The sequence below is a fragment of the Eleginops maclovinus genome, chromosome 13, assembly GCF_036324505.1.
Source record: "Eleginops maclovinus isolate JMC-PN-2008 ecotype Puerto Natales chromosome 13, JC_Emac_rtc_rv5, whole genome shotgun sequence".
NCBI lineage: Eukaryota > Metazoa > Chordata > Actinopteri > Perciformes > Eleginopidae > Eleginops > Eleginops maclovinus.
Window position 1 is genome coordinate 22,151,344 of NC_086361.1, and position 12,408 is coordinate 22,163,751.

General features: G+C 47.1%; 1 protein-coding gene across 1 annotated transcript in view; it reads right to left on the reverse strand.

The window, feature by feature from the left end:
* Nucleotides 1–2,639: 2,639 nt before the first annotated feature.
* arid1ab (AT-rich interactive domain 1Ab) overlaps nt 2,640–12,408 on the reverse strand; it is a 56,491-nt gene continuing 46,722 nt past the window's right edge. The window contains 10 exon segments of the mRNA XM_063898722.1: nt 2,640–4,698; nt 4,775–5,662; nt 5,665–5,877; nt 6,058–6,188; nt 6,314–7,124; nt 7,422–7,518; nt 7,666–7,785; nt 8,526–8,655; nt 8,745–8,920; nt 9,681–9,807. Of these exon segments, the coding sequence (XP_063754792.1) occupies nt 4,000–4,698; nt 4,775–5,662; nt 5,665–5,877; nt 6,058–6,188; nt 6,314–7,124; nt 7,422–7,518; nt 7,666–7,785; nt 8,526–8,655; nt 8,745–8,920; nt 9,681–9,807 (3,392 nt within the window). The 3' untranslated portion in view covers nt 2,640–3,999.

Sequence of the window (12,408 nt, forward strand, 5' to 3'; positions counted from 1 at the left end):
AGAGCCCACACTTCCTGAAACGTCATGCGTTTGGTCAAAGATGTTGGACTACGTCAAGATAGTTATCGCCGTAATCATAAACGGTTTTTCACAGGGACAAAAAGGCTCGTTTAATTTTGAATTAACACACTTTTTTCGATGCTAGTTTACATTGTGTTGATATTGATGCACTAAACTCCGAAGTATAAATCACCAAGGTTTTTCAAAATGTCATTAAACTTAAAATAATATGTAATTGTATTCCTGACAGGAATTGTTTCCCCACACTTCCGGAGACGTCACATGTTTAGACAAAGATGTGCAACTCAACCAAGATAATTCACATCCTACTAGAAACGCTGCGACGTAGCGCCTTAAAACAACATTATTGCGAGTTTCTGAAACCGTCGTTAAACTTGAAATAAAGTAAAACATAATTATCCAGAACGCTCTTATTGCAATGGGTTTCTCTGGCCAAGAGTATTTTTTTTATATTAAAGCCCACACTTTTGTAAACGAAGCGCGTCATGCTTGCCGACGAAGATGTTCAACCGAATCAAGAGCGTTCACATCCTACCGGAAACGCTGTGTTGGACCTTTTAAAGATGATGTTTTTTTGTTTCTTAAAATTGTAATGAAAGTAGAAATAAAATATTTTCTTCTTTAAAAGGTCTTTGTTGTAATTGTTTCCTCACTGAACGGCTCAAAGTATTTATTTTTATTAGACCCCACACTTCCAGAAAAGTTGACAACGGCTACGACGAAGATGTTCAACTAAATCCAGATAGATCACTCCCTTCCAGAAACGCTGCGTTGTACCGCCTGAAACACAATCATGTGGGTTCTTGAAATTGTCATGAAACCTGTATTATAATATAAAGTGTCCCTGTTAAAATACTCTCCTCACTGACTGACCCAGAGTGTTTCTTTGTATTATTTATTAGAGCCTACATTGCTGGAAACGTAAGACGCCAAGGGTTAAGACAAAGATGTTCGACTGAATCAAGATGGTTCACATCCTACTAGAAAAGCTGTGTTTTATCTCTTGGAATACAATTATTTGGGGTTCTTGAACTTTCCTTGAAAACTATTATTAAATTATAATTTTTTCTCTCCAAAGGATCCTTATTGCAACTGTTTCCAAACTGACTGGCCTAATGTGTTTTTTTAGAGCCCACACTTTCTGAAGCGTAATACGTCAAGTGTTTGGTCAAAGATATTGGACTGCGTCAAGATAGTTCACGCATTGATCGCGAAGGATTTTCAGTGACAAAAATACTTTTTTAATACTGGAGTTAGTATATATTTAAAAAACAAGTAAAACAACATTCCTAAATTTATACAGAACATACGATACCAAATGATCTAATATGTTATGCTAAAGTCCTCCTGTAGCTAGCTTTTCTGTCAGCATTTTTCTCAACCCATTGTTATTTTTTTCCTCTGGCGCTGCCGTAGTTAAACTTGCCCAACTGCATTTCATTTAAATTGTACCAAAGAGTCTATGCAAAAGTGTCCTAAGAGAGAACAATCCCTTTCTGCCCCTGTTTTAGACAATCTCTTTTATAAAATCCCTGAAATTAATTAGTAACCCCAGTTTCGAAACCCCCGCTGTAGTTATTAACCCATTGTTCTGATGCCGTAACACACTGTGCTGCGCTGAGGGGGCCACAAGAGGGCGCCATGCCTTCAGAGTAAAAGGAGAAGCACGGGCTCAAACACATCCTGTATTCTGGCTATGAATTATTTAAGTAGTTTTAATGCAAAAACACCAGTAAATGCAGTTTTTAGCCTTTCCCATATACAGATTTCATGCTGTTTTCAATTTAATATAATTTAAACCGAATATTGTTGGTTTTGACGACCCCGACAAGACATTTAAAGAAATCAACCGGGAGTTATTGCTCTTGAAAGTAAGATCCTTTCACAATAAGAGCTGAAGAAAACACTTGGTCAGGAAATAATAGCAAATATGTTGACTGACAAACACTAACAATGAATCATTTGAGGAATTGTATATGCAAAAAAACATTCAAATAAAAAGATTTCTTGCTTTTCTCTCCCTTTAATATCATAATAAAGTGAATACTGTTGGGTCTAAATGGACAAAACAAGTAGTTTTTAAAGCAGAAATTGCCAGAAAAGGATGTTTTCAGCCCCTCCAACGTGGACATTTCCTGCTTTCTCTGTCAACATGACCTTAAACTGAATATTAATTGGAGTTGTACTGACAAAAGCAATTCATTATATCACATTGGACTCAACACTTTCATAGTTTTCTGCCCTTTTAAAAACCAAGATTATTATTCAATGAATCTAGAACTTAACCTGCATATCAATTGATAATAAAAACACTTTAAAGTTGCAGCCATGAACACAATATCACATCAAATCTGGAGAAAATATTTAAACAGAGCGAAAAATAAAGGATATCTGTATGCATGACAGCGTCTCTCCTGTAAATATGAGCATGCAAACATCAGGGAGAGACGTCGATCGATGCACAGATGGAAAACATGACTGTGCATTGAATAAGCATCAGAGTCGTGTGTGTGTGTGTGTGTGTGTGTGTGTGTGTGTGTGTGTGTGTGTGTGTGTGTGCTTTAATCCTGCTGGGTGCGAGGGGGGAATATAAATAAATCCACAGCAAACGTCTTACGAAGATTTAATGTACATTTATTCTTAACACGTGGAACATATAGTATAAAGATTTCATACTGAATAAATGATATTCATTAAGCCAAAAAAAAGGGAAGAAAAGGAGGAATTTACATCAAGTTTTAGCTACATCATCTGAAATACAAATATGCAGAATCCGCATCACTGGAGAAACAAATTAAAAATAAAAAAATAAACAAAATTAAAAATGGTTTCTTCATCAAGGTCGTCATTTTATGGGAGGAGGAGCTCGAATGGATCATGATTTCTGTTATATCTCTGTCGAGGAGGAGGAGGAGGAGGAGGAGAAGGAGGACTAGGGGGTGGACAGCAGCTAAAAAAAACGGCCCCCTTAGCAACGAAGAAGAGGAGAAGGAGGAGGAGGAGGAAGTCAAGTAATCACATGACTTGATGCAAAGAGGACGAGGAGGGGAGGAGGAGGGGGAAACTCGTCAAAGATTAAAAACGGTGAAGAGCAACAGAAGAAGATAAAGTGTATTATACAACATCATATTTACACTGCAGCTCGGACTGCATCGAGCGTCGAGTCCTAAAGAGGTGACTTTCTCAATATAAGGGTCAAGTCATACAATCAAGGGACAAAGAGAAAGAGGTCGGGGTGTTGTAGGTTCACCAAACTTTGGGGGGAAAGCCGTTTGTTGTTCTCTCTTTATTAACTAAAACTGTCTGTTAAAAACTACAGTTTGCTGCCAGGCGGCGTCTCTCAGTGTGACACAGGATCATTACAGTATGCTCTTAAAGGTACAGTACAGAAAACAGTCCTACAATCTACTGCACAGGCCCCCCCCTGACAGCCCATAGTGTGGTCTCTCCTGTGGAGTAAATATAGCATCCAGAGTTTTACAGCAACACCACAGTCCATAATATCGGTTAGTCCGTGCACTCTCCACCCCCCTCCCTCCCTCCCTCCCCCCTCATCCCCCAAACTCACTGTAAACGAGACAGCAACTTTGGTTACAGTTTTTTTTTTCTGGAGTTTTTTTTTATATCTTTTCATTAAAAAACAAAGTCCTTTATCCCACCCCCCGCCAGCGTCCTATATGTCCCGATCTGCTCTGTTTCAGAAAATCCACAGCTACTTCATGATATTCCTTCCTTTTTAGTGAGAAGCAGGAGGAAGAGGAGGGGGGAGGGGGGAAGGTGAAAGGGGGGAGAACAGACAGTGGAATCCGAGGTGATTTTGCATAAATAAAAAAAACAAAAAAACAAAAAAAGTCAGTTTTGCTCTTTTTCACTCGCAACAGACACACAAAACAAAAAGGGGGTGTTGTTGTTGGAGGAGGAGGAGGAGGGCGTCGAGGGGGAGGAGCGAGAGGCAGAACGGAAACCTCCCCACGGCTGTCATGACTGTCCGATCAGGAAAAGTACGTCACAGATCACCTGGGAGACCGAGGAGTTCATGAGGGGGGAGACGGAGACGTCCAGTAGCCGCGACTCGTACAGCGTGAACTCCGAGTGGTTCTCCTCCACCTTGGCGAGGGCGTGCAGCGCTCGGGCCGCCCGCCGCATCATGTCCACGCTGGTGGGTTCGAACTGGTGCCCAGTCTGCATCTGCAGCAGGGAGCCCTGGCTCTGCTGGTACTGCGTGGCGGCCAGGCTGTCCTCCAGGAAGCCCAGCAGGTTCCCCACGCTCGCTTTCTGCACTGCGATGGCCCGCGCCGCCAAGCTGTCGCCCCGCGCCAGGTTAGCCAGCAGCACCACGGCCATCTCCCGGCACACGGCCACCTTCCGCTCGCCCACCAACCGAACAAGCGAGCCGTACAGCTTCTCCAGGCGGCTGAAGGGTGGCGTGGCCAGGATGAGGTCCACGTTGTTGTCCTGGATGCTGAGCTTGCTGAGGGTCTCCAGGACGAGTCTCTGCGGGGACAGGGAGCCGTGGGGCCCCAGCGTCGGGAAGGGGTCGAGGGCCTCTGCTGACGGACACACCGCCCAGTGGAGTAGGCCATCCAGCAGCGGCAGGCAGATGCTCTCCGGGTAGACGGACAGGTCCAGCTGGCCGGAGATGTTGGCGAGCGTCACCAGGCAGTTCTCGCGCAGAACCTGAGGAGAGAAAACAGATTAGACCTTCTCCCCCGGGTCCTCTCCTCGCTAACAGGAAGTAATGTATTCTACGAACCTCCAGGCAGTCCCACCACCACTCGTCCCGCTCGCAGCTCACGCCCTCGTCCTCCTCCTCCTCCTTCTCGTAGGTGACGGGCGCCTGCTTCCTCTCGGGGTGCCGGTGGTGCAGCAGCACGAGGCGGCCCAGCAGCAGCAGGAGGCCCGGGTGCTTCGACATCTCCAGGTCGTTGCCGGGCACAAAGGAGAGGCTCCGCACGATGTTGGAGACGCAGACGCAGCGGCGGGACAGCGAGTCCTGCCAGTCGGACAGCGAGCTGAGCGGCGTCTCGTCCTTGCTGTGCGGCTCGTCCTCCAGGATCTTGATGTTGCGCCGGCTCTGCAAGTCCGGGTTGATGCTGAACAGGTACTTCCCGTTCTCCTTCTGCTCCTCGGCGCCGCCTCGGACCACCTCCTCCGTGACGGAGCCGGGTCGGGCGGAGAGGACGTCGTCGATGGTGGCCGTGACGGGAGCGCTGATGGGAAGAGGAGGTGGGGTCTTCTCCTCGCCGTTGGTCCCGGGTCTCTCTGTGTTCTCGCCCGTCGGGACCTTCTTGCGGCTCTCGCTGTTCGCCGGCTTGCGTTTCCGCTGCTTCAGGAGGTCCGCTCGGCTCTCGAAGTGCGTCTGGATGTGCTCTGTGGTGTCACCGCCGCCGATGCTCCAGTGCGTCAGCCCGCTGTCGAAGCTCTGCCGCTGCAGGGAGGCCGGGTTCAGCAGGAAGGGGTTCTTCTTGCGCACCACTTTGAGCGGGAGTTTGTCAAACTTGCTCGCCTGCTTCGGCTTCTCTGAGTCCGAGGTTTGCGAGGGGACGGGCTCTTTCACAGACTTCTCCTCCTCCTCATCCTCTGAAGAAGGCTCCTTCTCCTCCTGCTTCACCTGGAGCAGCGACGAGGACACCACGTCCTCCGCTGCGCCTCCTCCTCCTCCTCCTCCTCCTCGTCTTCTTCATCCACGTCCATGTCCTCCGTGACGGGGATTTCATCCACGGGGTCCTCGGCGGCGTTGGGATCTATGAGGGTTCGCTGGCCCGGGTCGCCCACCTCGTACTCCTTCAGGATACCAAAGATCTCGATGAGGCAGCGCCTGAAGTACTCCACCACAAGCTCCAGGAAGCCCGGCAGCTGAGGAGCAGAGAGGAGCCAGAATAATGAACCCACTGCACACTGTGTGTGTGTGTGTGTGTGTGTGTGTGTGTGTGTGTGTGTGTGTGTGTGTGTGTGTGTGTGTGTGTGTGTGTGTGTGTGTGTGTGTGTGTGTGTGTGTGTGTGTGTGTGTGTGTTGGGGGGGGGGGGGTGGCATACCTGGCACAGGTTGAAGGTAGTGATGCTGTTGTCGTCGTACAGCAGGATGTTGATGGTGTCCAGCGCCCAGGTGCTCTCGGCCAGGAGTCCTGACTTCAGAGACATCATCACTCTCCAGGCCTCGGGAGTTCCTGCAGGAGAGAAGAAGGAGTCAGAGCTGGAGACGTTTGAAAAGTCATCTATTTAAAGCCTGGTCTTATTATTGTTGATATTATTACTAATAATGATGAGTTAGATGTAAATTCAATCTCAGTACCGATGTCCTTCACGGTGAGTCTCCGGCGGGGCTTCAGGTGGGGCTGCGAGGCCTCCACGGAGCCGGGGGGGAAGGCCACGTCTCTCCGGATCATGGGCTGCTGCACGGGGGCCTGTCCGATGTGGGAGGCGGGCACCGGGGGCCCGGCCTTCTGCACCTTGATGCCCGCGTGCATGTAGGGGGACTTGCTGGGCGACGTCCGGCTCTCCAGGGGCCGCGCCATTGGCGTGGGGCTGGACCCCTGAGGGATGTGGTTCTGGGAGGTCTGGTAGGTGGACGGCAGGGGCCGGGTCATGGGGGGTCCGGAGCCCCCGGGACCAAACGGCGGCTGCCTCTGGTGACCGGGCCACTGGCCCTCATGGTTCATGCGTTGGTCCCCCGGCATCATGTCCTCGGAGCGGGTCATGCCGTGGTACCCGGGGCCCTGACCAGGTCCGGGGGGGCCCTGCCGGTTGGGGTAGTTGTAGCCCATCTCGTTGCGGCCCTGCCACATGGGACCCTGGGGGCCGTCGGGGCCCGATGGCATGGAGCTCGCTATCATCTGCGGAGGCATCGGCGACTGGGAGTTGGGCCCCGCAGACGAGGGGACTCTGTCCCGACCAAAAGGGAAGGGGAACTGGTTCTGGGGGCCCGGGGGTCTGCGCTCCCCTCCAGGATACGCGTTGTACTGGTTATACATGTCCTGCTGGCCCTGAGGGCCGGAGGCCTGGGGGCCCGGCTGCTGCTGCCCGCTGTAGGGGACGTTGTACATTTCTCCCTCGTGGCGCTTAGCAGGGGGCCCGTAACCCCCGTCCACCGGACGCTTGTAGTTCTGAGAGAAGAAACAAAACAGTCAACAATAAATAATGTTTCACGTTAAATTTAGCGAAACCTTCCATGATGTCATTCATTTATTGAACCTTTCTGGACCCCCCCCCCCGGAAACCAGATGGCACAATCTCAAGGTTTTATTCCAAATAAAACATTTCTCTGGGCTCTCTACTCAGTAAAAGATCTACGGCCTCGTCTGCCAGCAGGACACAAACAGCTCCGAGTAAATTAAACACATAAATATTTAAATCTGAGAGGAAATAATCAGGAATCGGAGCGCTGGACAAAATGTTCTCACCGGCTGCTGCTGTGGATACATTCCTGGCTGCTGATTCGGGTAGGGGCCACCAGGGGGGGCTCCTTGGCCGGGGTACTGATTTGTGTAGGACTCGTGCCTGGAGAAAAACAATAACAAACATTAGATTTCACACTTCGTAGTCACAGTGATGATACAGTCGTTCAAAATACACATTTCTCCTAAAAAGTAGCACAAGATGGAAATACTCCGTTTGGAAGTGCAGGACTAGAGTAAATGCACTGACCGTTGCTGTTGGGGGGGGCGGCTGGGCGAGTACATCCCTGTGTCGGCTCCTGAAGGCATCATGTTGGGCTGAGGGGCTCCGGGGCCCATGCTGCCATCAGGGCCCATCCCCGGCTCCTGTCTGCAAACACAAATACAAACACTATACAGTAAACAAACGTAGCAAGGGAAATGTGGACATATACTATTATTGTATTTGTTATACTTATTTGTGTTTATATTTATTATATACATTTCATTCACTTCTCATTTATTTTAAGTGTATTTGAAATGTATTTATTTTAAGTTTCTTATTTATTTAAGTGTATTTGAAATGTATCCTTCCTGCCTCACTACTTAAAGAACATAAATAAATAAGAGATTTTTTCCTCCGTTAATTTCACTGAACTGTTGCTGGGCTTTTTCTAAATGTGACCCTAAAGTAACATCACATTTCATTCAAAGCGACAATAAATCAAACTCAATAAAAGCAAGAATCCTAGAAGTACTACTCTTAGTGCAACTTGCAGAAGTTTGGACACCCCTGGTTTAGAGGGTGATAATACTATATGACAGTCTGCCAAACATCCAGCTAAGCAGAATTATCAGCTGACAAATATTAGAAAAGGTGGAATATTTTCCAGCCTGTACTCAATCCTTGAGTTTAGTGATTTTTTTTTGTGCAAGACTTTAACGAGGTGCGTATCTTCAAGCTCTTTTCTCTTCTTACATGCACTTCAACCAGATAATGCAAACTGTAAATATTGTTTCTCCCCAGTCAAACACCTGAGAAGTGCAGGAGCGGCATCAAATCTTATATACATCTTCATTTCTTGCATGCATTCAAACAACATCTGCCTTCTTAATCTGCAGGACTTTTACCTTCTGTCATATCCGTAAGGGTACTGTTGTCTCTGGCCCATCTGCATGTTTCCCATAGGGCCTGGGGGACCCCTGGTATACTGCTCTCCCATCCCACTGTTGGGCCCCGGCTGCATGAACTGCTCTCCAGCTAAGACAATGTAACAAAAAACACAGATGAGTTTCAGCTGAGACAGAATCTTTACAGAGCACTTCATTTGTTCTTCAGGTGTCGCTCACCTTTCCTCATACCACCGAAGGGGTCCTGTTTGGCCTCGTAGGGGCCCATCCGAACGATCATCTCAGGGCCCCCCATGCTGGGCTGGTAGCCCTGCGAGTTGGGGGTCAGGGCGTTTCTCCTGGAGAAGGCGGGGTCTCCTCCGTCAGCGAAGGGGTCCAGCAGATTAACGCTACTCCTACAGGAGGACGGGGAATGTTAGTGGAATACAGAAGAGATTTACTCTAAATTCTTTATTATTTATATTATTTATTTTAAAAAAAGGTGCAGCTGTCTAGTAATTATTCTTTGGCACCCAAAACCCATTATTTGTATCAAACACATAAATATCAAGCCTATTTCAAGCGTTTCCATAGATTTAGAGGCACTTAATCCTATGTGGGGAATATTTACTGTATTATTCTACAGTATTTTTAAGGAAAAATTCACATTACTGCAATTAATATTCCATATAGTGTTTCACTGGAGTCATTTCAGCCTCAAATACTTAATTTAAACATGTTTTTTATTATTATTATTCTGGACAATATTACTACTTTTGTATATTATTTTATTCATAATAATTATTATTTTTATTTATTATTTATTTATTTATTATTTATTTCATTTCCCAATAATTTCATTTTAAATGTATTTTATTTCTAATTGATTTATTTTTTGAAGACTGCTCTTGTGTATCAAGGGCAATACCATGTGTTGTTATCTTCAAATCTGCCTCACTACTTAAAAAAGATAAATAAACAATAGATTCTTTTCCTCTTTCTTGATTATTTCTCTGAATTGTAACAAGTATTAACACGCTGTCTAGTTGTGTGTGTATTCTAACACCTCTCCACTACTCTGTGTGTTGTATTTTATTTCCCGCAGCACGGATCGCTTTCATTTCATCCTGATAACTCACGATGTCCCAGAAACACGAGACACGGCTAACAACGTACCTGGCGTTAGAGGGCATCTGTGTGTGGGGGGTGGAGGCGGGGGTGGGAGGCTTCAGGTCTCCCCCCTCTGCCATGGAGCTACTGGTGGACTGAGGAGTCTGGGGGCCCTGAAGGGATCCAGAACCAGCTGCAGAACAAGGGAACACACACAGTTAGAGCTTATCATTTAGATCAAGACAGGAAATAGATGCATTTATTATTTACATTCCATAACACACATAGACCTGAATACACATCTGTAGTCAGTGGGGGGTGTGGTGCTTTGGGTTAGGGTTATTCGACACTCTACTTGGTCCGATCTGGACTTGAACCCGACAGAGTCCCTACAGATTTAGCTGCTTCCTCTTGTAAAAAAGGACAGAAATCTTGGTGGTTGGAGTTATTCTGCAGGATTCAGGGAACATCCTTTAACTCCAGGCACAACAGGCAAGGGTTGCTGGTGGATTGTGGGTAAACCGAGGCCTGCTGTGGGGCTTTCAGGGAACACACGCTGCTTTCGGCAATCCTAAATCCCATTAAGGTGTTTCTGAGCGCGGCGCGGAGGAAACACAGGTTTGTGTCAAGCTGACTGGAAGTGCAAAGACAGCGATACATAGTGTTGAGTCTCACAGCTCCATCACAGCACGACAAAGACCCCCGCTTCCCCCTTTGAGCAACCAGGAAACAATGAACCAAACTATGGGTTTCAAAATGAGTCCCTGCATCAGGAGTCGTCCAGAGAAGTCCAGAAGTGACAGATTTGTCAGACTTCATTCTGAAAATTCAGAAATCCCGTCACAAAGAATAAAACCCTCTGATTTCTCGTACCATTCCTTCACTACAACACCACACCTATATCTGTCTCATCTCCACCAGAAATATCTAAGTAAATACTACTATTCCAAACTTGTGAGGAATCATAACAAGTTAAAAAAAGATGGCTGCCTGACCTGTAGAGACAGCCAGCGTGTGTGTGTGTGTGTGTGTGTGTGTGTGTGTGTGGGTGTGTTATTGTTCGTGTGTGTCACATCTCATCCTTTACTTTCCGCTCTCACTATTAGCACGCCAGTCTGATGACTCACAGGTTCCCATTCATTAAACAGCCCACACACACACACACACACACACACACACACACACACACACACACACACACACACACACACACACACACACACACACACACACACACACACACACACACACACACACACACACACACACACACACACACACACACACACACACACACACACACACACACACACACACACACACACACACAAAGTGGGGTCAGTGGCAGGTCACATTTATTCACATTTTCTCACATCACTCTCACACACACATTACACCGACTCCTCCTCCTCCCCTCCTCCCCCTGGGTAGGGATTTCCCTCCACTAAAGATGAAGGGGGAGGAGGAGGGGGAGGGGGATCTCGTGAGGATGGAAAAAAAAGAGTCAGAGAGAGAGGGAGAGAGAGAGAGTGACTTTTACACACACACACACACACACACACACACACACACACACACACACAACCCCCATTCATCATTTCTGGCTCAGCACTAATCTCCAGGGAGCTCTGCAGCCCTGGGCCAGGCACCACTGACGGGGAGGGGGGCATCGCTATCGCCAAATCACCTCTTTTTCACCCCCCCTCTCTCTTCCTCCCTCCTCTGTGCTAACTGCAGGGCTGATGCCAGCTGACGGGGCCCCTGAAGTCTCCTGTATCGGCAACCCGGTGCTGACTCAGGGTCTGACTGCAGCACATGGTTCCTGCTGGAAGCTAAAGAAATCCAGTCCCTCCAAAACAAACAGACCCCCCCCCCATCCCCCTTAACCTCTGATTGACTGCCAGTTCACACTAACTGACTTTTAGTATCCGACATTCTTTGACGGATTTGGCGTGCTGCAGGAATCACTGATGAGATTAAAGGGGACATTTGATATAGTTATTTTATAGTGTGTAGCGTCTCTACTTTAAAGAGTCCTCTCCTGCTGATGTTCAGGTGTATATCAGTATGTAGCGTCTCTACTTTAAAGAGTCCTCTCCTGCTGATGTTCAGGTGTATATCAGTATGTAGAGTCTCTCCTTTAAAGAGTCCTCTCCTGCTGATGTTCAGGTGTATATCAGTATGTAGGATCTCTACTTTAAAGAGTCCTCTCCTGCTGATGTTCAGGTGTATATCAGTATGTAGCGTCTCTACTTTAAAGAGTCCTCTCCTGCTGATGTTCAGGTGTATATCAGTATGTAGCGTCTCTACTTTAAAGAGTCCTCTCCTGCTGTTATTCAGGTGTATATCAGTATGTAGAGTCTCTACTTTAAAGAGTCCTCTCCTGCTGATGTTCAGGTGTATATCAGTATGTAGAGTCTCTACTTTAAAGAGTCCTCTCCTGCTGATGTTCAGGTGTATATCAGTATGTAGCGTCTCTACTTTAAAGAGTCCTCTCCTGCTGATGTTCAGGTGTATATCAGTATGTAGTGTCTCTACTTTAAAGAGTCCTCTCCTGCTGATGTTCAGGTGTATATCAGTATGTAGAGTCTCTACTTTAAAGAGTCCTCTCCTGCTGATGTTCAGGTGTATATCAGTATGTAGAGTCTCTACTTTAAAGAGTCCTCTCCTGCTGATGTTCAGGTGTATATCAGTATGTAGTGTCTCTACTTTAAAGAGTCCTCTCCTGCTGATGTTCAGGTGTATATCAGTATCTAGAGTCTCTACTTTAAAGAGTCCTCTCCTGCTGATGTTC